The 26,178-nt window shown below is 26.6% G+C and overlaps 3 protein-coding genes across 10 annotated transcripts; 2 read left to right on the forward strand and 1 right to left on the reverse strand.

Moving 5' to 3' along the window:
• Window positions 1–1,619: 1,619 nt before the first annotated feature.
• On the forward strand, window positions 1,620–21,677 carry LOC149891601 (protein phosphatase 1 regulatory subunit 27-like). 6 transcript variants are annotated; one of them, XM_090077698.1, is made up of 3 exons: window positions 1,621–2,196; window positions 19,398–19,488; window positions 21,412–21,677. In XM_090077698.1, the coding sequence occupies exons 1-3, from the start codon at window positions 1,781–1,783 to the stop codon at window positions 21,412–21,414; spliced, it is 510 nt and encodes a 169-aa protein (XP_089933824.1). In that variant the 5' UTR covers window positions 1,621–1,780; the 3' UTR covers window positions 21,415–21,677. The 6 variants fall into 6 exon arrangements, 5 of the variants coding, with proteins under 5 accessions (XP_089933825.1, XP_089933824.1, XP_089933827.1 ...); XR_016449575.1 differs by having other exon boundaries at window positions 1,632–2,177; XM_090077699.1 differs by lacking the exons at window positions 19,398–19,488; window positions 21,412–21,677 and adding an exon at window positions 11,176–11,539 and having other exon boundaries at window positions 1,620–2,196.
• On the reverse strand, window positions 2,652–8,246 carry LOC145188374 (thymidine phosphorylase-like). Of its 3 annotated transcripts, none has more exons than XM_090077694.1 (7): window positions 8,145–8,246; window positions 7,098–7,288; window positions 4,588–4,760; window positions 3,847–4,102; window positions 3,593–3,700; window positions 3,301–3,447; window positions 2,652–3,192 (listed from the first exon to the last, which is right to left on the reverse strand). In XM_090077694.1, exons 2-7 carry the CDS (start codon window positions 7,252–7,254, stop codon window positions 2,684–2,686), a joined length of 1,350 nt encoding a protein of 449 aa, XP_089933820.1. In that variant the 5' UTR covers window positions 7,255–7,288; window positions 8,145–8,246; the 3' UTR covers window positions 2,652–2,683. The 3 variants fall into 3 exon arrangements, with proteins under 3 accessions (XP_089933820.1, XP_089933821.1, XP_089933819.1); XM_090077695.1 differs by having other exon boundaries at window positions 8,125–8,246; XM_090077693.1 differs by having other exon boundaries at window positions 7,973–8,235.
• LOC145184925 (uncharacterized) lies at window positions 21,501–24,929 on the forward strand. Its single transcript, XM_090077696.1, has 5 exons — window positions 21,501–21,677; window positions 21,931–22,108; window positions 23,327–23,828; window positions 24,317–24,402; window positions 24,521–24,929. Exons 1-5 carry the CDS (start codon window positions 21,670–21,672, stop codon window positions 24,530–24,532), a joined length of 786 nt encoding a protein of 261 aa, XP_089933822.1. The 5' UTR covers window positions 21,501–21,669; the 3' UTR covers window positions 24,533–24,929.
• Window positions 24,930–26,178: the final 1,249 nt, after the last annotated feature.

Below are 26,178 nucleotides of genomic sequence, written 5' to 3' on the forward strand. Positions count from 1 at the left end.
ATTGGAAGGGGGAAAAATTCGCTTCTGCATTCCAAGCACACAAGCTCAAACTTTTAAAGTATTTGTATAAAAATTTCAAAATGGAGGAGAAAGAATTGAAATTTTATAATCAAAAAGAAAGAAGCTCCTCCTGGTGGCACAATCAGACTCAATCAGCCATTTTGTTGACCCATTACATTTGTGACTAGCTACTCATCAACCATTCAGAAAAGCAAGCCAAGTTTTCTCTCAGTAGAAAATTTGATCAGTATCCGATAGGCAAGAAACTTACTAAACACCTCGACCAAAAACTTGCCAAACTCGACCAAAAACTCGTTCATCAAAAGGAAGTGGAATTGAATTCTACTTTCAGAAGAACTTTTTGACGACAAGAAAATCATTCGAGGAATTCCGATTTTTGAACAGAACAACAGACCTCTTCTCTGATTTTCCTTTACTAATAAAACAATAAAGCAAAAAAATAAAAATTAATTCTTTCATACCCATTAATAGTAAATGGATATTAACCAAATACCTTTAAAAAATGATTGTGATAGAGGAAAGAGTTATCTAGACAAGCCTTTCAAAGTTTATAATATTGAAGGCGATGGCTATTGTCTATTCTGAGTAAGCATGGGAATTTCGGCCTTCGAAATCGACGAAATTAAACGAAATTCGTGTTTCAATTTCGTATCGAAATTTATATTGAATTTCGAAAGACGAAATTTTTAAACATTACAAATTCACGAATTTCGAAATTAAAACTTATGTTTAATTTCGTGTCAATTTCGTTACTTTCAATGACCCGAAATTATACGAAATTTTTTCGCGAAATTAAACAATCCAAAAAATCGAAATTTCGTTCTCAATTTCGATCCGAAATTGAAACACGAATTTCGTTTAATTTCGTCGATTTCGAATGCCGAAATTCCCATGCTTAATTCTGAGACATATTTAGAAAGCCAGATATTCATATTTTAGTGTCTTCATTTTGTATTCCTTACTTTTGTTATTGTTTCTGTGCATTTCGTCCCTTCATACCAAAACTAATTGGAATCCTCCAACAAATTGTAAAAATACCTTTTTAAATTTTTAAAGAAAATCATTCACACATAGTTGTTTCTAATCACACCATAAAAAAAAAAAAAGAATTGTATAATAGAAAGTGATAATGAATCATTTTATGACGATTTAAAATTTTTTAATACTTTATAAAAGAAAATGTTTGAGTTTTTTTAGTTGGGTTCCTTTTGTTGTTGCTAGTATCTAGTTGGATACTAGCAACAACAAAAGGAAGTTTATTCCTCCAATACTAGCATCGAAAAATTTTAAAACATCGAACAAAAACATAAACATTAAAAACTGTAAATAGATAAAACACAAATATTTTGCACAGTTGCTCAACGATTAAAAAAAACATTTATTTCATTTCAACTTTCCCTGAGAAAGTTGTTTTTGCAAATATTTTGTTTTGGTTACTGATTTAGTTTTAAAATAAAACACTCATTGTTTTTTGTCTAGTATACTTGAAAATATGATAAAGTTATGAAAAAATATGATACTATTTAAACATTTTTGATGTAGAGAATTGTTACGTTACTCTTTCGCGATAAACCTAGAATTGTTTATTTAGAACCTACACCACTTCCTAAAAAAATTTTTAAAATCTTCCTCTGCGTTCTTTAGTAATGGCAAAAAAACAAAACCTCCGAAGAATAAAATATTTTTCTAAACTCAAAGGAAAACAATAATTTTCAAAATTAATAAAACTCATTTTATACGGTCGATAGATGTTTAAAAAATGCCAAACTCAAATAGGAAATACAAACCAACAAGAACGCAATCATGCAACTTTCAAACAAAAAGACGCCGGGTAAGAAGAACTCTCTCGAGGCCTGATAATGAGTTAATTCTTATTAACGCCGTTGCAAGGCAAGACGTGGAAGATGTGAAGCTTATTCTTGAAGAAAGGGAGGTGCAAATAAACTCAATGCGTTACCTCGGTTGGGCTGCTGTTCATTACGCTTGCAAAAATAATCACTTGGATATGGTTAAAGTGCTTTTACATTACGGTGCAAACACTAACTTAATGGCAAATGATGAAAACTTTCCGTTAAAAATTGCAATTGTTTGGGGTGCATTTGACGTTTATGACTTTCTGCTAAAATGTGGGGTTTTCAATAATTATATAGAAAAAGGTGTGTGCATAAGTTATTTGTAAGTTATTTTCTTGACAGTTTTTTATTTAACATGTATTTTTTAAATCATTACTGTTTTACTTTATGAAGGTCTTTTTCTGGTTTACGGCAATTATTTATTTTAAATTTCAACCAACAAATTTCAATAACATTCGAACTACTTGATTTAGAAAACGTTATAACGCATTTGCATTGCTTTGTTAAAATGTTTTCTTGTTAGTAACAATAATATTAGTTCAGCGAATTTTTCATTTAATTCGAAGGAAAGATGACTCTTCAATACATTAAATAAGAGCTGTAAACAAAATCGTATTTCAAACTATAATAATTTAAACTCAATAACTATCAAAAACCCAGTAATTATTTTTTTATATTGAAAAATCTTATTGCATTTAGAAACATTTTAACGTAAGGATGGCAGATTCCTAAGCTATGTGGTTGACTAATTATTCTATTTAATAACACGATATACTCTTTAACAACACTATTTATTCTCTTGAATAACACTATATATTCTCTTTAATAACACTATATATTTTCGATTTTGTTACTTCATGAGGAAGTTCACTCCCTAAACTTAAAGCAGATTTAAGCTTATCAAGCAGTTCTTGAGATAACTCTACACTGACATGATAAACTTTTGCCCAGCACTCATTTTCTTCTACCATGCTACCAACTTTTTTAAGTAATTGAATACCAGTATTGTGCGTTACTGGCTCACCAGGTTTTAAGCGACCAGCTCCAAGCACTCCTGACACTTCTGCGCATTTTAAAGGATCAATACCAATTACTTTACCTGATTTAGGAGATTTTATATCTGTAGCATAACACGATATCGGCAAAACTGTTTCTGGAAATTTACAAACAGCTTCTGAAACGCGTTCTTCGACTCCTTGAGCAACAAGCATTTTTCTAAATACCTCTAAAGCCTTTCCACTTTCTATTGATGATAGAATTTGGGATGCACCTTCTTGAGATGTGGCTGCTAACCCCTGTTGCAATAACAACTCTCCGCCTGAAATTTAAATCAATTAAATTAAAAATTTATAAAAATGTGTAATGAAAAGGATTATTTTTTATACATTTTTTGTCTTTAAAAAAAAAAAAAAAAAAAAAAGCGAACCTTGTGCTAAAACTAGCTCTAAAACATCAGCAGGTCCTTTTCCTTGAAGACAGTGCACAGATTCAAGAACCTCCAAGGAATTTCCTATCATCATACCTAAAGGTTCCTCCATGCTGGTAATAAAAGCAATAGTTTTCATACCAACACCTGAAAGTAAAAGTATTTTATTTATCATTTTTTTAACGTTGTTAAATTAACATTTTGTTTCATATATTTACCCATATACGGAGTGCATTGATCCATATACGGAGTGCATAGATGATTTGAAAAATGCAATAGTAATTTCACGAACCATTTCCAACGGCTACAAGAAGTTTGGCCAAATTTTCAGCGTCGTTTGGAGTACTTTGCCAACTACCACGACCATACTTTACATCAAGAACAAGACTGTTCAAACCTTCTATAAAACATATTAAAGAATTGAATCAACTTATTTCAGTCAAATCAATTCTGCATCTAATTACAATATTTGTTATAAGTTTCTTTTTATATACTGTTTACAATAATCAACAGGTAAATATATTGAGCATTTTTGTTAAAAAAAACCTGCTGCTTTTTTTGAAATAATTGAACTACATATCAGAGGTGCTGATGCAACTGTGCTTGTGATATCACGCAGTCCATATAAAATTTTATCTGCAGGAACCAGAGTTTGAGATTGGCCAACTATGCAACAACCCACATCTTCAACTATAGATCGGATTTTATCTGTGGTAATGTTAACATTGAAGCCAGGAATGGACTCTAACTTATCTAATGTACCTCCAGTAAATCCTAAGGAACGACCAGATATCATTGGTACCTAGCAAAGAATGCTGCATATTTACTCATTATAAAACACTATAATTGAATGAACTTTAGAGATTTTAAAAGCATAAGATGTCTGCACTATAATTCAGTATTTTTGCTTTCCTAAAATAATCAATAGTTTCTAAAAGAGCTTTGTTGTGAAAGCCAGTTTTTCTAAATCTTTCTGATATAAAACTTCAACAAAGGAGTGGATACAGAATGTAAGGAAGATGTTGGCTGTTTAAAAGCCAATATAGGACCTTGAAATAAAAAATCTGTTATTTGAAAAAAGTGTCAACTGCAGCTTCATAATGGAATTGAAGATTATTTAAAAAACAAAATTTAATCCTAAGAATGCATCTTCTCAATAGATGCATTCTTAGGATTAAATACCCCAAGTAGACATAAGGGGAAGTTAGCCAACCCCTTTTTCTCTTTCCTCCTTTCCCCTTAGAAAAATAATATTTACATTTATGTTTTAGCATAACATAAAATTACCTTCAAACCACATGCTGCCAGTGCTGGAGCTAGTATCAAGCTTACTTTGTCTCCTACACCTCCAGTAGAGTGTTTGTCAACAACTAAGTGTTTCCAATTTTCTGGCCAACTTAGCACTTCACCAGAACTTCTCATGATAGATGTTAATGCAATAGTTTCTTCATTAGTCATTCCTATAAATATAACCAAAAGTTAGTAGCATAACTTGACTATATTACAGAAAGTTAATAGTGTAACTTGATTACATTAGCAATAACTTCAGTTCACAAGACCTTTTTACTTTTTTTAACTTAATTTTTGATATTGCTAGATAAATGCATTTTATTTCTTAAAAAAGGCTTTCTTATAGATTTAAGAAATTCTTGATACAAGTTTTTGATTGGTTTTCACAATTTAAAAATTGTTTAATTATCAGAAGTTTATGAATGATAATAGAATAATAACACAGCTTCAGTATAAATTTCTGGATAAATATGCAGCAGCACCATTCAAACCTAATTCACGGAACTGCATGTGTGCATAGGATAAATAATTGCAAAAAAAAGCTTTAAAGCAACAATTACATTAGGATACCAGGATTGGTGCAAGCAAGTTCAGACGTAGTGGAAAGAAAAACTTTAACAATCTTTAGTTGCTAAAAAAAATTTAAAACAAATTTATTGTTGTTGCACCAATTTTAATAACATAACATAGTATCTTTTTTATTGATTTGTTTAACTGTGTTCAATAACATTTTAAGTTATAATTATATGTTTTAGTATGACACAAGATTTTTTCTATTTAAAAATTTTTCTTTAAAATGAAAAAAAATTAGATCAATATCTACTTTTTAGTTTAGTACTCAGTATATTGTACTTTAAACAAAAAAAATCTTTATTTGCCTTTTTTTGTTCTAACCACTGTATAGGTATATATAAATTGCTGGAAAAATGGCTATACTATTGATCTAGGATTCTTAACTCTAGCAAATATGAGTAATCTGTGGAAGAAAGCTTAAAGCATGAATTTCTGTGCAGAGGTATCTCTATATAACAGAATTTAAGAATTATATTTAGTTAGGCTTTAAAGTTATTTTTAAGTCTTTGAGAGATTATTTATGTTTTCCCTAAACATTATTCAATTCCACAATTTCAGGATCAACACTCTATGGGGAAAAAGCTAAATACAGTGAAATTGATAAAATGACATGAGTATCATTAAAAACTTGAAACTTGTTAATGTTTTTTTGGACTTTGTACTCTGTGTTTGTCAATTGAAAAATGAATTCTTCAAATTAACAAATATAAATGTAATTAGGCTATGGTGGAAATTATGCAGCATTTTCTGATAAAAATTTAGTTTGGACACTGTTAATATTTAATACAAAAACTAAAAAGTATCTTGTATTTAGTTTTAAATGTTAACAAAGCAACAGAAAACTTCTAAAAAAATTACCAATCAGTTGACTGTAAATTTAGATATAAATATGTTTACATGATTGTATTCAGTTTATACCATTCAGCTTATCTCTGCTGTCAATAATAATGATAATGATTATAATGGTGACAGTAATGAAAATAATAATGATAACAATAACAGCAATAACTACAACAGCAATATTACCATAGTTACTACTTTTAATATTATCATTAATTTTATTACAATTATTACAACTTTTACAATTACTATGATATCATCATGACAATTATCATCATCATCATTATTATTATTATTATTGTTATTATTATTATTATTATTATTATTATTATTATTATTATTATTATTATTATTATTATTATTATTATTATTATTATTATTATTATTATTATTATTATTATTATTATTATTATTATTATTATTATCATTATCTTTATCTTTATCTTTATCTTTATCTTTATCTTTATCATTATCATTATCGTTATCATTATCATTATCATTATCATTATTATTATTATTATTATTATTATTGTTATTATCATTATTATTATTATTATTATTATTATTATTATTATTATTATTATTATTATTATTATTATTATTATTATTATTATTATTATTATTATTATTATTATTATTATTATTATTATTATTATTATTATTATTGTTATTATTATTACTATTGTTATTATTATTATTACTATTGTTATTCTTATTATTATTATTATTATTATTATTATTATTATTATTATTATTATTATTATTATTATTATTATTATTATTATTATTATTATTATTATTATTATTATTATTATTATTATTATTATCATTATTATTATTATTATTATTATTATTATTATTATTATTATTATTATTATTATTATTATTATTATTATTATTATTATTATTATTATTATTATTATTATTATTATTATTATTATTATTATTATTATTATTATTATTACTATTATTATTACTATTATTATTATTGTTGTTGTTGCTGTTATTGTTGTTGCTGTTGTTTTTGCTGTTGTTTTTGCTGTTGTTATTATTATTGTTTTTATTGATAATAACAGTATATCAAAAGTAATTACCTTTTAAGTAAACAGCCATTAAAAATGCACCTATCTGAGCATCATGAGCATTTTTACTGAGAATAGAATCAATTGTCCATTGAATTTGATCTCTTGTCAAAATCTTTGAGTTTTGTTTCAGTGCAATAATTTCAGAAAATGTAAAACCAGTTTCCATCTCTGCTTCGCTTGCTAGATAAGTTGGTAGATACCTAAGTACATTAAAATATAATATATAAATTTTTTAGGAAGAAAAAAAGATGTTAAGAGCAAGAATTTAAACATTATTCTAACAAAAGTATAAATTTTTTAAATCAACAACCAGCAGCAAAATTTAGATTTACATAAGAAATAATTTAGGAAGTTTTCTAATTTACTCCAATGAATAAAGGAAAATTTCACAAAAACAAATACTAGAAATATTGGAATTTAACTCATACATTAAAATAAATAGTTCTAGTAAGTTTCATGTAGTCTAGTTAATTAAGCATCTACAAGCTGCTTAGCTAAATTATCCAACCAGACTTCAAAGAAAATTTGTAAAAGATTGAACAGGCTGTATAAGAAGCAATTGCAACAAATGTAATTGTAAACAGTGTTGGGAACTATTACTCACTTCAAAAAATGAAATCAATAACTAGTTACTTTTTAAATAAGATTCACTTGTAATGATGAATGTAACTTATCAATTACTATAACCAGCTACTGAAAAATGGAACACTATTACTCCTACCAACATAACATACTCTATTGGCACATGAATTTGAAATTACATATTTTCCAACAAAATATGAGGAAATTTACTTTCTTTGATGAAAAAGTTTGAAATAATCCCTTTACTTTATTTTCATATGGAATTCAAAATTAACCCCAACTTTTTAAGAATTTAACATTACTTTTCTCAGCTGCATTTGATGGAGAAATTTCAGTGAGAAGAAATTCCAAGCTTTTTATAGAAGTAATCTTTAATATTACAATCTACTATATAAATACTGTTAAAGTAACACATTAATCCCTAAGACTGATTATGATATTATAAAATATTTACTATATTTTCGGATAAATTACTTAGAATAAAATAGTCGAAGCTACTGATTTCAAAATAGTCGAAGCTGATCTTAAAAGAACGTGACCTTCGGTGATTACCCATTACGCACATAAACAAACAAGAGTACTTATTTGGTTTCACATTTTATTAGGAGTTAGAACAGCTTGAGATTTTTAACATTTAAGCGCTTGAAAAATATAAAGCAGAAATATTTTAATGATGAATTTTTCGTACTTTCTCAAAATTGTTACAAATTTGATACATAGAAACACTATTTAAAAATATAAAAAAGTTAATGGGTTATTTAATATTTAGTTGAATAGATCTTACTTGTAACAATAAAAACTACAAAATATTAACTACCTCTATATGTTAGTTCAGTTATTACGATTTCTTAAGACATGAATTTGAAATTACATATTTTCCGAAAAAATATGAGAAAATTTACTTTCTTTGGTGTAGAAGTTTGAAACAATTTCTTTACTTTATTTTCATATGGAATTCAAAATTAACCCCAACTTTTTAAGAATTTAACCTTACTGTTCTCAAGACTTCATGAAGAAATATGCGTAGATTGAAATTAAGATTGTATCAAAGCCCATTTAGTATTTTATATCGATTTAAACTTATTTTGCGTTTAATTTTATAAAGGTTTTATGGTATTATTTCTCAAAAAAAAAAAAACTATTGAAGAAATAATAACAACATCAAATCCACATAAATAAAAGTGCTATTCAATTATAAAATAAATCTATTCGTTTTTTAAAAACTTTATGACATTGTTCACAAGTATTTTAGACTTGTATTTAGCAACCAATCAGCAACCACTTCATTCTTTAACAGTTTCAACAGAGAACTTTTATAAAACTTGGTAATTTTTTAAGAATCTCTTTTGTTTATCTGAATAATAGGAGCAATTAAAAAAATACTAATAAGATCATCATGTTCGGTTTATTAGCAATATTTAGGACCAATTTTACAGAACGAAACAATTTTTTTTCCATTTACGTGGGGTTTTTCAAACAATTTTTATTCATCTCTCGTTTCTGATTTTTATTTGTAATTTGGTTTTTTGGAATACGTTTTTGATATGGTTTTCCTACAGTAATACTGAAATAAAGAATATCTAATAAGATATAATCTCACATAATTTTGGCTCATCTAATCTAAACCTTTCTAAAGCTTTTTGCCAAATAGACCTGAATGATATAGTACTTGATTTGCGATTTTTCAGGAAATCAGCAAAGTTATTAGCCTTAAAGAAGGAACGTACGCTTTTAAAAGTTCTTTAAATGCACGTCCTTAAAAAGATTTATAAAGGTTTCTTTTCGCATAATTTTCGTTCCAGCAGTTTTTTTGTATATTGTGTAAACAAATAGACCCATTGGGTTTGAATTCCGTCCAGCCAAATGAGGTAAGATAAGTGCTAGAATTGAAGATTTAAAACCTTTTAAAAATTAGGACTAAGAAAGCTCATGATCAGCTTGAAAATCAGTGTGTACAATGAATGTTTGTTATCAATGAATTTTATTAGTCAGTTTGCCCTGAAAAATCATTGAAAAAAAATCAATAAAACTCTTGCTCTCCATGTTGAATTCGCGTTTTTGATTCTTTATAAAAGTGTTTCAATTACTTAAACTAAATTTTGTAGCTAATAGAAGATTAAAAAAAAAAAGGGGAGTAAAGGTTCTCAACACAATGGTAATCATGAACGTGAAATTTTCTTAAATGATTTTAACACCTCATAAATAAAATTTTGGACAAAATTTAAAAATTAATATTTTAAGAACTAATAAGTTATATTAGTTAGTATTTCAACTGTTAATATGTTAGTATACGTAGTTTATAAATATATGAAAATAATTATTTCAAATACCATATTTAGCAATATTATAAAGTTTTTTTGAAAGATGTTTTATTTGAGTGAGGAAAATTTCTTTATTCATATTTAAATAATAATATCTAATTCTTGCTTTAAGCTCTTCCAAATTCTCAGCTCTCCAATTATTCTCGTACACTAGCCGTTTTAAATCACCTCAAAAGTTTTCAATTTGTCTTGCTTCTGGAACGTTAGCTGGGTTTATATCTTTGGATACAACTTTGATTTTTTTCAATTTTAAAAAGTCGATGACCGACTTTGCGTAATGTGATCAAGCTAGATAAGGCCAAACTTATTGTCTTTTTTATAATACTCTGATACTAGAGGAAGTATAGTTTTTTCTAGTATCTCTTTTTAAGTGTACTGGTTGATTGCCTGCTTACTGTAATGAATATAAAGAGGGCTTATTCCACGGGGGCTGATGCAACAAGAAACTAAGAGCTTGTCCTCGTACTTTTTACGCAAATTGTCTTACTTGGTCAGAACATTGAGAAGGATCAGCGGCATAACACCTATCATTACTAGCTAATGTGCTATTGTTTAAAGTAAAATAGCTTTCATCATCCATAACAAAATCCAAGTTTTTATAATTTTCCTACAACTTACGACATTTAGGATGCATAGCTTTCTTTTGCTGATGGCTACAATCTGGACGATTTGTTTTTTTAAAAGTTTGAATGTTACTCATTGTTTTTAATACTTGGGAAATTCGAGTTTGACTACAGTTAAAAACTTAAGCTACTTTCTTTTGGGAGCACCCTGACTTATTTTTAATAAATGTTTTGAATATTTTCAATAATCTTTGGAATATTTTCTTCAGTAGCTACCTTAGCACTTCGACCATTTCCAACTTTTCTTTTTAGAGATTCATTCTCCAATTTTACGATTTTATCGTAAGCAGTTGATTTGGGTAAACCCCATTCCATAAACTACTTAGCAACAAACGCTTTACCTTTTTCTCGATTTTTTTGGAAAAAAATTTCCATAACTTTTTCGAGGTTCTTTACTTTGACCATTTTATTTTCAATATTTAAATGATATTTTTAACTTAATTAAATCAAGTTTAAATAGATTATGAAATCCTCTTTCAAATAAGTATAAAGGTTTTTTGCGTGCATGAAATAAATTACATAATAAATGCAATTAAAATTTGTCCAAAATTTTATTTATAGGGTGTTATTATCGAAATTGATGAGATACTGGATAACTTTTACGTACCACCAATCAAAATTTTCTAATCAAACTTGCTGCTAAAAAGAGGTGTTTTGGAAAAACACATTAAGTCAGAAAAAACTTGAATTAGCGAGTTATTTAATTCAAAGCACAAAGAATGTCTTGAAATTATGACTTAATTCATTGAGCAAACTGAAAGACAAAACAAATCGTTTTTTTTTTTTCAAGGAATAACACAAATATTTTTAAAATATTATGAAAGATTGATAAAATGTCATTTAAGTATGTATGATTGGAATTGTGTACACTAAATTAAGTAAACACAGTGTTATACACTAACATATGTTGGACTATTTTATGATGGCCTTTTGGTCCTAAAGAACATTTACTTATAGTTCTAAAATTTCTATGTTTACGCATGTGTCATAAATCTTAGTTAAAAGATTCAATAATCGGCCAAAATTTAGAACTTAAATTGTAATGACAAAATTCACTCTTTGAATATTTTATTTTATTTTTTGAAAATTATTTGAAAGGTATTCAGAAAAGGAGAAGTAATAGACAATCAGTAACAGAAACAATATTAAATGTAATGCCTGTCTCCTACACAAAGTTGTTTTTTTTGTCAAAAGATTTTCTCCCTAAATCACGGTCAAGAAACAAATAATTTGAGGATTTTCGTAAAAATAGCGTAAAAGTTTGCCGCCAAATATTTTGATGGAGAAATTTCAGTGAGAAGAAATTCAACAACACAATTATAAAGTTGTTTTCCATATTCTGGATATTCAGAGCAGTGTTTGTATCGTTCCAAATGAGCATTGAATTTTTAGTGCAATGTTTCAGTTGCTTATTCGCTAAAGATTCCGAGTGAAGATTGATGCTTTAACACAAATTTTTCAACGTGGTAGAAAACACTATGGACCTTTGGTGTGACTGATATTGGAAAAAATAGGAAAGATGTTTTGAATTTCTAAATTTCCAAAACATTAAGAAACAACTTCTTTGAAGTATCTTAGAGTTTCAATAAAATCAAAGACTTCATAAGCACAAGTTTTTTAGGAACTCGTTGGAGAATGTCATTGCTTTTTAAAAGCGTATGGCAATCATTACCTTTGAAGTGTCCACCATGGAACAGCTGGAGCTGAATGTGCAGCTCAGCTGGTTATTCTTTGGCACCAGGCCACAAGTCTGAAAGATTTTTGAAAAGACGACTAATAATTCCAATAAGAAGATGGATTTCCATTGGCGGAAATAATACCTAAAATGAGCACTGAGATATTCATATTGATCAATGGTGAATGGATTACATTTACAAAATTTTTTGCATAGTTTAAATCTGAGCTATTAGCAACAAAATCGGCATATCTTTCCTTCAATGTGCCAAAAGACCTTAGAGATCCACATTCTGATATATTGTCGGAATCGACATCACACCAGCAGCAAGGAATGCTTGCTTGAATGGAATTGAATTCCACAAATAATATTGGCCGTTTTTAGATTGAATGAAATGTAAAATGCCACATCATTCACTTATAGTATTCATCAACGCTTTGACATTCTCGTATGTTTCAGGTAGACTTTCAACAATGGTAGCAATCCGTTGACGTTTAACACCTGTGTTTCGAGCTAATGCACATGTTAGCATTTTGTTGAGAGCCTGTTAGCAAGTGAAGTTTTTTTTGTTGAGAACTACTCGTTTTGTCACTATTGTCAGTTAAAAGCAGTCAAGCTCATTTTCAAAAGTGATCATCCGCCATAAATTCCAAGTTTGACAAAATGGTTATAGCTGTAATATATGTCCATCAGCACTTTGTTAGTTTGATCCTCCAAGTCTCTGAGTGAATAACATGTTTTTGTTCTGCAGCTTTTTCTTTTGCTGAAAGAAATCTTGCAATTTTTTTCCGGTAGCCTTAAATTTTTGGTTGAAACCTTTTTCAACTAGTCGAGTTACTGTTGCTTTGTTGAGAGTTGAAGCAAGTTTTCTCATTTCCGTGTTAGATAGTTCAGTGTTTAACTGCACGTTTATCAACAGTTGCTCTGTAAGTATATGGCTTGTTTATTTTAGTGCAGATTGTGGGGCTATTAAAATAAAGTCAGATATATTGTAAGCTGCTGATTGTAATAACTTTCAAATTGGCATTTAATATAAAAGTAATAATAAGTATAAATGTAAATAACAATTTCTACTGCTTAATATTGTTGATTATACTATAAATCATTTTAAAGTTATAAAAAAAATGCATAACTACCTGGTGTTACTGGAAATAATCTTTCTCTTTTTGCTTGGCTAAACAAGACCTTTTCTCTTGGAGGTGAATTTTTTGCCTTCATCACGGCAGATGCAATTTGTTCTGCTCTGACTTGATCTTCCTTGACCAAATCATGCAAGTTTTGACGTCTTGTTGCAATGGTGCAGGAATAATTGGAAACTCGAGCTGTAATTGACAAAGAATGCGTGCATCTTTTTTCTGATGATGGAAAGCAAGGATTTAAAGAAGTGTCAGGTTTGGAAGATATGCTTAAGATTTATGTTGTGTGACTTTGGTCCTAAAGGATGCTTTTTATTAAGTTTAAGCTTTCCAATTTGGCAAATAAGACAATCACATGCGCTAGACGTTCGTGTCAAAGGCTTGATAATAATCAAAAAGAAATCGTAGTGGTAGCAATGAACACGTCATATCACCAGCATCTTTTTTTTGTAAAATACTCTGACATGATTTGCAAATACCACCTTAAACTCATTCATCTGCATGATTATATCAATTACTGATTATTTAAACCAAATTGGTTTAAGGGTTAAATGAAAAAGAGATCAGACTTTCCAAATTATACTTTAATTCCCACAATCTGATGTCACTTGATTACTTTTATTTACACTTGAGGTCAATCTGTAATATTCAAATTACTACAGTAAAATAGTATACTAGTTTTTAAAGTTTAAGAAAAAAATATTTGGCACCAAACTTTTACGCTATTTTTACGAAAATTATTTGCTTCTTGACCGTGATTTAGGGAGAAAATCTTTTGATAAAAAAAAACAACTTCGTCTGAAGATGATCAAAACACATTTAAAAAATTTAGGTTTAAAAGATTTTTTCTTTTCGTGTTTAAGAGTAATGACCATGTACTGAATGCAATCTCCTCAAATTGAGAAGGTTGTAAATTTTACATGGTCACCGTTTCTAAACACCAAGAGTATTGTTTATAAAATTTAAGTTCTATAGAAGAGCTTTGGTCTACTATAGAATGACGTAGTTTTTTTTTCCAAAATAATATTTTCTTCGATGGGGGTCAAGAGGGCGAAATTATTAGGGTATTTTTTCTCCCAAGTTCCGATTGCCGTAGTTTTTTGTAAACCATTCTCATTTGTCATCATCATGAACATAAGAGTTTTGAGTTTGTACCATGCTGGGAAGTTAACCATCTCGAACACAAAAAATCCAAATCCACCTGTTAAAACTAAAAAATCAAACTCAGGCAAAATTAAAAGACTTTCAAAGGACATCGAAATGTTCACATAAGATCTTTATCATACTTCCATAGAAGGATTTCTTTGATTCTTTCAGATGAGGGTGATCATGATTTTGACAGGGTGTTAACATTTAATTAACTTGGTTCCCATCAGCCATTATGGAAAACAACAATAAGTGAAACAACTCCGGCCTTATAATGCTTATTTTCCCTAAGCAAATAAGTTACATCCTAACAATATCCCCTCCAAATATTATCTCCAAATGTAATAATAAAATTCCTCTTTTGTTGTTGCAATTGTTAATCAGCCATCTTATTTTTTGGTCTAGTATTAAGTTTTACTTGAAAAAATTGTTTTATTGATTGTGAAGCATAAAGCTTAAAAAGTAGAAAATTTTTGAATATTTCTGTTAAATAACTTAGAATAAAAAGTTAAGCAAACTGTTTAATTTAAGAAAATCTTAAAAATTGTTTCTTGAACAAAGCAACCTGTTAAAGTATCCAGTGAATTAGTTCTTGTTACACGTAATTCCATTTTGAATTATTACAAATGGAAACGGCGTTTTTATTTTAGTTGTTGAATTTGTAAAATTCAAAAACAAAATTTATGAGGAAGAAAAAATACGTGTTCTATTAACATTCATACTTCAGGCTAATTTTATGCTATATGATTTTGTTAAAAACTATATATTTTTTAAATATAAATTATTATCATTTTACAAAATAAAAAATGAATGTTATTTAATGAGTACTATTTCAAATTATGTGACAATGAGATTTTTTTATACAAAAGCAATACAAGTGCAGAGGGAGTTTTTTGATTTTCAAGTTCATAAAAGCATAAAATTGTTTTATGATGTCTAAAAGATCTTTTAATTAGATTAGCTGCAATATCTATAGAAAAAGGAATTGAAGAAAAGTTGGACTTGACATTATCAACTTATAATTTTATTGCAGCAAAATTATAAATGCAGAAGAAAGTACTGTAAAATGGAGATGGCTAAATTTTATTTCTGTAAAGAAACTGATGTGACCAGAAAAAAATCACCAGATAATTTAATGCTTACTTTGTTCAAGAAATATTTTTCTAGATTTTCTAAATTTAAATAAATTACTTAACTTCTAAGTTACTTCACGTTCTAAATTGTTTAACAAAAATATTCAAACATCTTCTACTTTTTATCCTTTATGCTTTACAATAATAAAAACAATTTTTTTCATCTAAAATGCTAGACCAAAAAATAAGAGGGCTGATCAACAATAATCCAATTTAGAGGGGACATTATTGATATTTAAGGATAACATATCATTAATACTCCTTAAGGGGACAATTTTATATTATATAAGTTATTCGCTCACGAAAATCTAATATTTTAGAGCAGGGGGAGTATTGCATTTGTTGTATTTTTTTATTAAAGTTGTTGGGAACCAGGTCAATCAGTTACAGGATCCAGTTGTAACATATTTTTCTGAATATCTTTTAATTTTTACAAAAGTTTATTAAGTTAAAATAATATATTCAAAAAATTAATTTTGCTATCTTACTTTTAGTTTTAAATTTCGGCAAATTATTGAATGATTTAATGAAGTTTTTAAGATGCATTCCATTTTAACATTTTAAAATTTTTATGCAGTCAAGCCTCATGATATCGAATTAATCAATATTATGAGGTCAGTAATTGTTTAGACAAAAAGATCAATTCTAAGATTGATTGGATCATCGGCTGCATAAACCTCTAAGTTTAAACATTTTGTATCAATAAGCAAAGACACTCTTGGTCGTAAATAAATCTCGTAACGATACGCATTTAATTAAGTTTAAAACTGTACATGCGCATTTTAAATTATTCTATAAATGAAGTTTAACGCTTTATTACATCAAATCTTCTTACTAAATAATTATCATACAAAGGACATTAAATCATAGAAATGTTCTCCTTAAAAAATAAACAATAGTAGTTTTTGCGTACTTATATGGGCAAATGTAAACAGAAACCATTATCAGTTGGATTAGATGAATAACATAAATGTTATTTTACTTACTACGTTATTGATTAAACAAAAATAAAGGATTAGTAACGATGCATCAAATAACAAACACTCTGCAAATAGAACCTTCGCTGAAGTTGTTAGGTGTGCATTATTGTTTAGATTTTTTAACATTTGGAAAAAATGTCGCAATATTTCCACATGTAGAAATCTGGTCTAATCGCTATCCCATGAAACGTTTTTAAACAAATCACTATCCCATGAAACGTTTTAAAACAAAATGTTCAACATAAGGGGAAAAAAATTGACAAATTAAGTTTATGACATCCCATCATTACTTCAGATATTTTAAAGTAACATTTATTCCAAAAGTCATATAGTTGTTGTACTTATTTTTTAATAAATTAGTCAAACTAATGTAAATTAATAATTACAATAATGATAAAAATAATAATAATAATAATAATAATAATAATAATAAAAATAATAATAATAATAATAATAATAATAATAATAATAATAATAATAATAATAATAATAATAAAAATAATAATAATAATAATAATAACAATAATAATAATAATAATAATAATAATAATAATAATAATAATAATAATAATAATAATAATAATAATAACAATAATAATAATAATAACAATAATAATAATAATAATAATAATAATAATAATAATAATAATAATAATAATAATAATAATAATAATAATAATAATAATAAGAATAACAATAGTAATAATAATAATAACAATAGTAATAATAATAATAATAATAATGATAATAATAATAATAATAATAATAATAATAATAATAATAATAATAATAATAATAATAATAATAATAATAATAATAACAATAATAATAATAATAATAATAATAATAATAATAATAATAATAATAATAATAATAATAATAATAATAATAATAACAATAATAATAATAATAACAATAATAATAATAATAATAATAATAATAATAATAATAATAATAATAATAATAATAATAATAATAATAATAATAATAATAATAATAATAATAATAATAATAATAATAATAATAATAATAATGATAATAATAATAATAATAATAATAATAATAATAATAATAATAATAATAATAATAATAATAATAACAATAATAATAATAATAATAATGATAACAATAATAATAATAATAATAATAATAATAATAATAATAATAATAATAAGTTTTTTTTGTGTTTTTTTTTGTTTGTTATTGTTTTGACTGAATCATAATTCAGACGAAATAACAAAAATAGAGATGACACATACTTGTTGCTTTAGGAAAGTGGAAAAAGGTTGAAACAAGCGAAGGATAACATATTTTAGGAATTTGTTCTGTCACGATGGTTTTGATGCGTAATTTGCGTTATTGAAACGTCATAACCTAAGTTAACAAGAACAAAATACCACGTGGTTGAAAAGCCGAGTTTCAGCTGAAATAAAATTCTTCGTTATCTATTTTGAATTTTTATTTACTTTTTCTTATCATCAAATAGTTTATAATATTTATTAACTATTATTTATCTTACATGGAGAAAATATTTTAACGTTTTGTTAAAAAGTTTTGGCTTTTTTTTTTGAAGGACAACGAAGTAATGCAAATTAAAATGTAATTACAGAATAATTATAATTGTTTGACTCGCGTGAGTTATCAAAGATAAGTGATTGTTTAGATAATAGTCTCATTCGAGGAATCTAAACTTTTTTGTCTATATTTTGATGATCAAATAACCATATAATCCAATTGTCGTCCTTATGCGTTTATTGGAAATCATTCATGAAAATTAAAGTTCGATGAAATTAAAGTCCGAATATCTAAATGAAAATAGTAAAACTGTATTTTAAATAAAAAACATTTTTTGCAGAAAAGGCTTTAAATTGATAACCATGCTTTCAAATAATATTAATTTACAAAATCAATATTATTTAAAAATTAAAAATCACATATAATTGTATTGTATATTTTATATATTAAGTTAAATATCAAATGGAGAGTTAAACCATTTAAATATTTTAAAAATATAATTACTTTAGTATCATTTCCATTATGTTTGATATATTACTATATTATTTTTTCTATCAGTAAATCTAATTAAAGCTTGTATTTTGACTTTGGAAAGCTCTTTTTTTTTACAGTAAATGAAAAAAAAAAAAAGAGGGAAAAAGTAATTAAAGTTAACAGTAAAAAAATAGAAGAAAAAACGTAAGCGTAATATATATGTTATGACTTATAATTTAAGCGTAATGTATATGTTATGACTTATAATTTAAATGAATCATATTTTTGACTACTTTGAATTTCCCCTAAATGGTTAAAGTAAAAAAGATCAGTAAACATTAAAGTATTATAAGAAGAAGGATAGATTGTTCTCTGCTAGTTAATACTTCTATAACTTTATTTTAAAGAAAGTACACGCAAGAGTTCTTGTTTTATTACAAGAATAAATAAACACCAAGTCGTCCGTGTCGTTTTTTACTCGTTTTTACAAGTGGTTGATTCAGTTATAAGAACTCCCCCTCCCCTCCTTCTAGTTTTAAAAATGACTCAATAACTTGTTCATGTACAACTTATTAGAATATTTATTAGATTATTTAAGCATTTATATATACCGGTTTTCTACCGGTTTAACGTAAATTTTTAACAATTTAATGCGTTGTTACTTTTACCATTTTTAGAGGTTTTTATTCTTAGGCTTGTTTTCCAATCGTTAAATTGTTTTTAGAACATCTTTTTACATCCTTTGTGATATAAGCTCAAGAATGAAGTTAAAAGCTATAGAAAAAGTGGAAACGAGAAAGTTAATTGTATTTGATGTAAGGATTGGTATTATTAATATTTTGATATCTTTCAACGAGTCTTAAAAACCACATCTGAAAAATATTCTTTAAAAGATATCTTTCAGATGTTGTTTAAGTTCAATTTTTCGAGCTAAAATTTCCTTCATTTTCAGTACTAAATGTTTTAATCAGTTTTAGATGGATATTATTAAGACTTTTTTTAACAGGACGTTTTATTGATTACCTTCCACCTTTTTGTAGATAAAATGTTTTGGTGATGCACTAAACATATTTTACACTAAGCATGCTTTAAGAATTTTTAACCTTGTTAATATCGGACTAATGTAAAACTTAATATTTAATTTAATAACAAAATTCGAATTACTTATTACATATTTGAAAACAAGTCGGAGTGGTTGTGTCAATTTAATGTTTTAAATTTACTGTTTAAGAGAACTATAAAAAATAAATGCATTCAAAAGCAGGTTTTAAATCATATTCTGCTAGGATTCTAAACAATAACAAAGTAAGGAGAATATTTCAGTTAACGCAACATTATGGTATGATGCGAAATATATGTTAGGAATTCCATTAAACGGTTAACGTAACATTATAGTATAATGCATAATATATGTTAGGAATTCCATTATTCGGTTAATGTAACATAGTATGATGTATACTATGGTATTAGGAATTCTATTACCGCTAAACTAGCGATATGAATTATCTTGATGTAAGAAAATGAAACATCTATATGTATGCGTTTAATTGTACAATAAGAAACTTTTCATGTCAAAATAGATATTGGAATTTACTTTTTTCTGCTCAAAATCAGATAAGAAGATCTTGTAAACTTCTGAAAAGTTTTTTAACATTTTTATTTTGAGAGGAAATGTATTACGTAATTTTCGAAAACGTTTGACAATCTTTGCGATTCTTAGAATGCGTTTAGCAATCTTTGTCATTCTTTGGCGTTGTTATGCATTCTTTGTCATTCTTTGGCATTCTTTGTCATTATGTGATAATCAAAATTTTTTTACAATTGTTTAAACTAAAGTTAGTTTTTATAAAAAAAAAATTTTTCTAAAGCTTTAATCTCTATAAACTTATCATTTTATTTGTAATAAAACCACTTTAATTAATCTTAGACTAACAGGCATGCCTGAAGCATGCCCGCAATTCTTTTATCTGAAAGCAAAGAATTTGTTAAAAGTTATGATTAAATATAGGTCTAAAAAGTATTAACGAAAATGAAAAAACATACAAAAGGTTTCTAAAAAATACTTATGCGCATCATATTCTCACGATTTTCGTGCATAAAACGGAAATTATAATATTGATCAGATAAATTAGTTCATCAATTAAGTATAATAAAGTTGCATAAGCTTAGTAATTTCTAGAAAGAATGAAATTATATAACGCCATAAAAACATCAGTTGTTTTCAAAATAATATAACTTTAGCAAGAAAAGTGTCTGAATAAACTTATTTTAAATTTTCTCAGCTATTAAAGAAATATTTATTTATTGCAATCGAAAAATAAATAGTTCTACTCTCGCTTTGGAGCTATCTCGCTATGAAGATATCTCGCTATGAAGATATCTCGCTTTGAAGGTACCTCGCTTTGAGGATATCTCTCTTCGAAGATATCTCGCTTTGAAGATATTGGGTTCATTAAACTAATACTCCCAAAACAATAAAAAATTGTTTATAAATATTTTTTAAATAATCATTGTAATTCGAGACATTAATAATATCCTGAGTTATTTTAATTTAATTCTTAGCTATGCACAACATGCATTTTACTACGTTTCAATAACTATGTGTAGTAGTGAACCACTGTTATAATAAATAGAACTCTTTTTCTCTACTTGTAGTTGTTTAGAAATGTTTGGTTTGGAATTAATATGCTGTTAAGTTTACTGTTAGATTGCTTTTTCAGTTGTTTTTTTTTTTTAAGTAAACAAACTCTAATCGATCGTTTTAAAATGCAGAACGAGGTAGTTGATGCTTTATAATACCGGAAACTCGGTTTTTTTTTACGCTCCACAAGTTTTTCACGCAAGCATAATCAAACACCTGATCGCATTTCACCGAACGCCTGATCGCATTTCACCGAACGCCTGAGCGCAATTCAAAGAACGCCTGAAGTTTTGCACTTTGAAATAAAATGCGGAATGACTATAATAATTGAAAGCACATTCTAACAATTTTCTGAATGGGAAAGTGAGTTGTTAGTTGTTATATTTCTCTCTAAAAATTTAAGGTTTGATGATTTCAAACCATCTTTGTGCTTTTTATTGTTAGTTTAAATTTACCTGAAATTAGTTGATATCAGTCTTAAAGTCTTTTACCAGTCTTAAAGTAATAAAAACTAGTTTAAACTTTTTTATTTTTGGCAAAATTATTAGATTTTATTATTAATACTTTTATGATAGTTATTGAAATTTTAACTACTTTAATATATTCGTTGTTTTAGTAACTTAACGAGTAAACAAAGTCCACAAATGTTTGATCCTTTTGCTCATCAAGAAAGATCATCGTTTGGCTTTCTCTTTAACTTCCTGATCTCACGCTGTACAGTTTTTTTATTAAAAAAAAAGAAAAACTTCAAAAAATTGGAAGAATTCTCAAAGCACAATAGCACCATATGCTCCGTAATTCAAATTTTTTTTAAAAAAACATTTTTAGATTTACAAATGTTGCTCATGAAATTTTAAAAAATAGTGAGTAAGAAATGTCTTAAACTAAAAACGTGTCTAAGATAACTCATAAATCTTTTACATGAGTGAGTAACAAGGGTAAAAGCTTGCACCATTGTTTTTATTTTATCTTATATTTTTTTTATACCCAAGACAATAAATTAGGATTGATTCATAAGATCAATCCTTTATAAACGCCTCAAACAAATGAACCACATAAGCTAAGTTAATTGAACGCCTTTTCTTGTACATTTGTTTTTGTTTGCAGATTTCAAGGATTGTCGAAAGCCTTTTAACTAACGGATATTCTTTTCTTGGATATTTTACTGAGTTTTAAAAAGTTTGTTAAGCGTCTTTTTTAGTTTTCCATCTTTTTTATTTACACGCACAGTATAAGTTTTTAATTAGCAATTTACGCGAGGAAAAAAGAAAATTAAAACTTTTACCCAATAAAAACGTAGTAAATTTTCATTTAAAAAATCTTTTGTTCATTATTTGTGTTTACTGTAACAATTTTCGAAAGTTAGGTTTAATTAACGATTTCAGAAATTATTGAAGCGTGGTTTCCGATCAAACGTCTTTTGGTGTATTGTTCTCGCAGCGTAAAACGTAATTGAAACTCTCAATAAGTAGCTTTTCTTATAGTAAAGTTGAGCACAGCCTTTAGTTTATGCTCAATAAAAATGTGTAATGCCAACAATTTGAAATATAAGTTGTTTTTTTTACAAAGAAGGTTAGGGAAGATCGATGAAGATTAACTTTTTCGTTGCTTTCAGTCGTTTATACAGGAAATATCACGTTAACTTTTAAAATATCTGATCTGTTTAAACAGCTGATAACTTTTTATTCTTAGTGATATACGAATTTTTTAAACGTAATCTGTTCGCTACATCGACAATTCAGGGTTTTTTTTTACTTACAAAGCGGCTTAAAATAATACTAAAGGCGAACCGCATAAAATCTTTTGTTTAATTACTATATCAATTGACCAATCACAGAATATTTTTAGAGTTTATTGACGAATCAAAATTTTTTTAATGATGAATGGTTTAACAACAAAGTTTACAACGTCTGGCGATGTTTTTAAGTTCATTTTTCTTTAGTCAGCGGTTTTTTTAGAGGAGAGCTTTATCAGTTGGATATATTTTGTTTAGACTATCATTCGTTTTATAGACAAAAACACTTATAACAAAATTAAAGATGGAAAACTCCAGAGTTCAAACGATTTTTCATCGCGATATTACGCCGCGGAAATCAACTTGTCGAAATTTATTTGGAGAAGTTGATCATGAGCAAACGAAGAAAGAGTTGCAACTTCAATGTAAAAAGTTGCTAGAGCAAAAATCCGAACATTGGAATTTCAACTTTGAAGATTTTACACCTGGAGAAGATAAAAATGGTTTTCAATGGGTTCCTTCTAACACAAACCTCTCAGAATATCATTACACCCCAGGACAAAGTCTGATTGCTCCATTTACAACGAATGTGTTGTCCTCATCAAATTCGGAAAGTATACAGAGTACAACTGTAGAAGCTTCAGTAATTGAAGATTGTCAAATTATAAAAACTGTAATGGGATGTCAAAAAGTTTCTAATAAATCGCTGACTTTTAGTAAAACTATAAATAGTACAAAAATGTGTGGAAAGAAAAAGAAGCATCAACAAACAATTGATGGTAAGAAATTTAAAAAATTTTTTTTGCTAAAAGCTTAAGTTCTAATGCTCATTTAATTACAGGAAATATTTCTGCGAAAACTTCTAAATGTATAAAATATTGTTTTGATTACACAAAAGTCATCAAGAAAGTTTTTTTATCTTCATGATGCTTGTGCAGAGTTTTCCATAATTTTTTTTTTTTTTTTTGCATTTTCTGCTAAGCTAATATTTGTTTTCAATGTGCCACCCTTTTACCGTGGCATAAAATATTACTGGTTATTAAAAAAAACACTAAACCAGGACTTGCGGAGATTACTTATAATCTACGTAATGTCTCCAAGAGATTTTTATTTATTCTTTTGCTGAATGCTGTTACAAAAATTCTCTTAAGTTTATGACGTATGAACTTTTTTTTGTTATTACACAAATTATGCTGTGTAACGACGTTTATATGTAACTTTCAAAGTGAAATATTTATTGATAAGATTTGGAAATAATTTCTTTTAGAATTTATGAAAAAGAAAAAGCTTCATTCTTCGTTGAATCTAACGCTTTGTAAAGAACCAATAGCATCTAGACTTCGATCTTCTGAGGTTTGTATAAACCGTTTCTTAAATTTTATAGCCTATATACGTTTTTCTTATTCGATTATCGACTACATTTTATATTAGCTTTATTTATTGTTGAACATAAAGCTTTTTTTTTCTTTAGATTTCCGTGTAACTTGTCACTTACGACATCTTCTTCGTTATTTCTTCTGAGAAGAAAACCTTTTTAAAGCTTCCTTTTACGAAGCTCCTATAGACGGATATGTTTCAAGCTCCTGTTTGCTCAAGTTCTGTTGACAGAACGATGCGTAGTTCGAGGGAGCATTCTTCTGTAAAATATATCAAATGAAAAAAGCGTCTCCATGGAAACTGCGTTTCTTTCTTCTTAGAGCTATGTTTGAATTTTTTTATATTAATTAGTAAAAAGTTATTTTTTTATCTTAGATATTTACCGTTATCAAATTGTAAATATATTATCACAATCCTTGTATATACAATTTATTTGGACCAATTTCGTCTTCAGTAAATGAAACTGAATGGTAAAATGAAGAAAAACGCAACTTGTTTTCAAAGTTTTTTCTTTTTAAATTGTGCTCAAGACAAAAAAGTCAAATAGTTCAAATTTACTCAAATGTTAATAAGCGTTTTCCGAAAAAAAAAAAAAAAAATTTTAATAAATAAGTTCCGAATAAAATATTTTTCTCCAGATTGGAGATTTTAGTCGATGTGATTTAATTCCTATTTATAAACTTAACTTAAACTTTACTTCTTAAATTTTTCCAGTTTTTTAAATTTGTTAAGTTTTTTTATCCCATACAATTGTTTTAGCATGGACTTTTTCGCTTTATACTGAAGATTTCAGCATCGCAAGTGTAAATCTCGCTGGTGACATACTTTTTGTGATTAATTTCGCTGATTGAGTTTTCATTTAACCAAAATGAAGACAAATACGCATATTATGAATTGGAATACAAATTAAATTAGCATGTTAAAAGTTTTAACACAATCAATTAAAGATGCAATAAAAAAAATATCGATATTAGCTTTTATTATGATTGATTTTGCGTGTGGCCTAAAATAAAATGTTTTTCGTGGGCATGGTTTTTGATTGGTAAAACCATTGCATTTGATCTTTGTATTCAATACACTAAATATCTAACCTTAATATGATTGCATAATTTATAAGGAAGTAAAAAAATTAAACCATTTTTGATATAATGATGTAATGTAATTATGTAATTAATAAAGTGGTTATTTAAAAATATGAAATAATTATTTACGCATCGTTAAAACTATTCGTTGGCGTTCATCCATTCAGTCGACGTGACATCACGAACGTTTTTAAAGTATTATGAAGAAGGGAAAGCATAAATTTAAAAAGTTGTTGCTTTCTTAATTCCCAATTTTCGATTATTTAAAATAATTAACCTACTTTAAACATATGAGTTTCTGCTTCTCGTTTTTGTTTTAACTTGATGGTAATTTTTGTTATTAACTTATATATATATATATATATATATATATATATATATATATATATATATATATATATATATATATATATATATATATTATATACATTATTGTAAAGATTTAGTGTAGCGGTATTTACAAGCTATCTAGAAGGCGTGAAATGAAACATTATGTTGGCAACATGAACATTTACCAGATTTTGTATTTTATGTAATATTAACAAATCAAAATGTGAAAAGCAAAGACTCTTTAAAAATAATTTTAAATAAAAATTCCTTTTCTAATTTCTAACTCTAATTTGATATATATATATATATATATATATATATATATATATATATATATATA

The sequence above is a fragment of the Hydra viridissima genome, unplaced genomic scaffold, assembly GCF_058129835.1.
Source record: "Hydra viridissima isolate aposymbiotic clone 2 unplaced genomic scaffold, HvirCarnegie_v1 scaffold_2, whole genome shotgun sequence".
Taxonomy (NCBI): Eukaryota; Metazoa; Cnidaria; class Hydrozoa; order Anthoathecata; family Hydridae; genus Hydra; species Hydra viridissima.